Consider the following 3,157-nt stretch of genomic DNA (forward strand, 5'->3'; position numbering starts at 1 on the left):
CTTTGGGCCCCTTGGTACCAATTGAGCATCGTTGCAACGCCACAGCCTACCTGAGTATTGTTGCTGACCATGTCCATCCCTTTATGACCACAAAACCGTTACTAGCGTGGTGTACCTAATAAAGTGGCCGGCGAGTGTATATGAGATAAAGCTGTTTGTATAGAGGTGAGTTTATTAATTTTTCTGTAAGTTGCACTTAAGTGTGTTTTATCAAAATGCCCTCTTTTGACTGTCTGCTCAGGCCTAATGTTTCAGTCATCTTGTTGAACTAAAACCATCTGCTGACTCATTTCACATCATGTTTGAGAAGTAGGTCAGAGAACTGTCTGTACTGTTGATGAATTAAAGGACATTGTCCCTGTTTACTTTGTTTTGTTTTGTTTCATCAAAATTGACCAGTTTCTTTCACCTTGCATTTTCCAGCCAAGGCTCCCAAAGCAGCTCCCTGGAGGAGGTCCATCTGGATGGTAACCCCCCCGCCCCTCGTCTGGTGGAGATGAGACGGGATCCGGTTTTGGGCTTTGGTTTTGTGGCTGGCAGTGAGAAACCAGTGGTGGTCCGATCAGTCACACCAGGTCGGTGAACAAACAGACTTGTACCACATGAACATTTGATTCATGCAGGCTGTCGCAGTTGAGCCAAACAGCTGCATTTTGCAAGAAAGAAAGTGGTCACAAATTGATGTTTAGGGTCTCTTTTTTCCCCCTGGAAATGTGTTTATTGGTTTATTGCAAAATTGCTGCCAGGCTTCTCACACACGATTCTTAAATGTCTCAGTAATCAATCAGAGGTGAATTTTAAGCGAACAGCTGAACTAATGAAAATTCAGTTTTAAGTGTTTGGCCAAGGGAACAGGTATAGATGTTTGCACTTATTACACATTACAAGAAATAAACATAATTTATCTATGCCAGCACACTCATTTTTACCAAATGGTTCACTTAATGCCTTCAATTATTCATATTTTATCTTCAGCAGGCAAAACTGAGTCTCTTTTCCTGTGAGGCAAGTAATCAGCTGTGGCTTATTTACATGTTGTTCTGTGTTCAGGTGGTCCATCAGAGGGGAAGCTGCTGCCTGGCGACGAGATCATCATGATCAACGATGAAGCTGTCGGCTCGGCTCCCAGGGAACGAGTCATCGATCTCGTCAGGTAGATAACACCAACCTCACTGACTAAATCACTGCTGCAAGGGTTCAGGTCACTGAGCTGGTGGATTTACTGTGTTTCTCCGATTATTGACACATAAAAAAACAACGATTTGCATGATCGCTCAGCCAGGGAGCATTGGCACATTGGCCCACAGAATTTTGCTGTGTTTGGGTAATAAAACATTTTTTTAACCTGAATGTCTAATCAGGTAAAATTTTAACTAATTTTTAAAAGTCCCAGTTTAATTGTGTTTATGTGGCAGCTGAGAATCTTCAGTTTTTCTCCCCACTGATTGCTAAAGTCTTTGGTAATCAGCTGAATTTATTCTTGTCTCTACATATTAAATCTTTTTTTTTTTTTTTTGCCACTGGCTGCAACACAAACACAGCAGACCCACAGTATTCCCTTGTTAAATAGAGTGGGGCTTGGAAATTGTAATCTGTGCCCCTTTTTTTACTCTCACATATGCCTTTGCTCAGATGGTCCAAAATTTTGTTTTCACCTTCAACAGTCCACTCAGGGTTCTTTCCAAAATGCTTCAGGCTTGTTCAGAAGTCTATTTGCAGACTAATGAAGCAGATTTGTTTAGTTGTCGTCATAGTTGTAAAGACACACAAAAAATGTTCTCTATAGACTATTTGTGCTGTGGTGCTTGAATATTGTAGAGGCTGCCTATTTTTATTCAGGTCATTTGCAGTTAATTACTTGATTCTAGAAGTTCTGCAAAATATTTTCTTGCAGTTTTTTTTTTTTTGTTTACATTAAATAATTCTGCCATTTCTGTGACACACCAAAAACTATGGTATATATTGCTTTCTTCTAATTTTCTTCTGTTTATTTGAAAAAAAATCTCTAAAAAAAAAACCTGGGCCACTGCACTGGCTGCTTGTTTAATCATATAATATAATATAATTAGAGTTTATTTAAAAAGTATTTGTATTTGTTTGTTTTTAGCCTGTGAACGTTTAACGTACACTTGGGCAGCAAATGCTCATGGGACATTTCATGAATTGATGAGTATYTGTGGTCTTATAAAGTGTGCAAATCTGTGTATTTAAATCTAATCTAAATGTCTCTTGTAGTGACATGCTTAATTTTAATAAAACTCAAAATTAAACTAAGCATAATGAGTGAAAACTGCATGCACTACAGTCCCTTATATAGCCACTGGGTCAATGGATGGATTGCCTGTATTAGAAACACAGTGATTCTACAGAGGACAGTGGGAGATGACATTTAATAATTTATTTATAACAGTTAAAACATTTTTAAGCAGCAGCCTCAACACTTATCAAAGCAACAAAAAATCATCAAAACAAAAAAATTATCTAATTAAATTCATAATCGTTTATGTTCCAGTAAGGTTATGATTAATATCACTCCAATTAAGCTTCTGCCAGGTGTAAGCAATTATTTCCACTTGTCTACTAAATTCTTATTTAATTAAGTTCTGCACAAACATTACAGTGTCTTTACATGAGCAAAGCTTGTAACAAATAAACCTTCTTCCCAGAACCAATTTTTAAATTTAACGAGCGTGCTGATCAGTGCCTCTGGATTTAACTGCATCTGTTTAGTTTCTGCTAAAGGCATCTCATATTACATCACCTGAGCTTGTGGTGTTCCTGTTGTTAACTAAAAGTGTTGTTTTCTTGACGTTTTGTTAACATGAACTTTTCTGCTTGATCCAGGAGCTGCAAGGAATCTATCTTGTTGACTGTTGTGCAGCCGTATCCTGTGAGTAGATAAAGCATTCTTTGCCACATATATCATTTTATTGTTTTATTCGTATAATTGTATTTCCGTAGTTAACTCTAAGAAGAAATGAATAATAATGATTGTGCTTGACAGCTAACTAAAGTTGCAGATTAGCATTTTATACCTTAGTAGCTTTAATATTGAACAGAACTTGTTGAAATTTCACATATTTGTAATTATTGTAAAATAAATAAATAAAAATAAAAAAAGATAAAAACACAGCTTCTGAAACCAAAAATGAACTAA

General features: G+C 36.8%; 1 protein-coding gene across 4 annotated transcripts in view; it reads left to right on the top strand.

Moving 5' to 3' along the window:
- Positions 1-3,157, top strand: part of LOC106521332 (FERM and PDZ domain-containing protein 4) — a 74,179-nt gene that overhangs the window by 54,142 nt on the left and 16,880 nt on the right. For all 4 annotated transcript variants that reach the window (XM_014013866.1, XM_014013867.1, XM_014013865.1 and 1 more), the window contains exons 3-5: positions 424-575; positions 1,051-1,153; positions 2,845-2,890. In XM_014013866.1, coding sequence (XP_013869320.1) covers positions 424-575; positions 1,051-1,153; positions 2,845-2,890 — 301 coding nt within the window. The remainder of the gene's footprint in view (positions 1-423; positions 576-1,050; positions 1,154-2,844; positions 2,891-3,157) is intronic.

This window comes from Austrofundulus limnaeus, unplaced genomic scaffold (assembly GCF_001266775.1).
Source record: "Austrofundulus limnaeus strain Quisiro unplaced genomic scaffold, Austrofundulus_limnaeus-1.0 Scaffold107, whole genome shotgun sequence".
Lineage (NCBI taxonomy): Eukaryota > Metazoa > Chordata > Actinopteri > Cyprinodontiformes > Rivulidae > Austrofundulus > Austrofundulus limnaeus.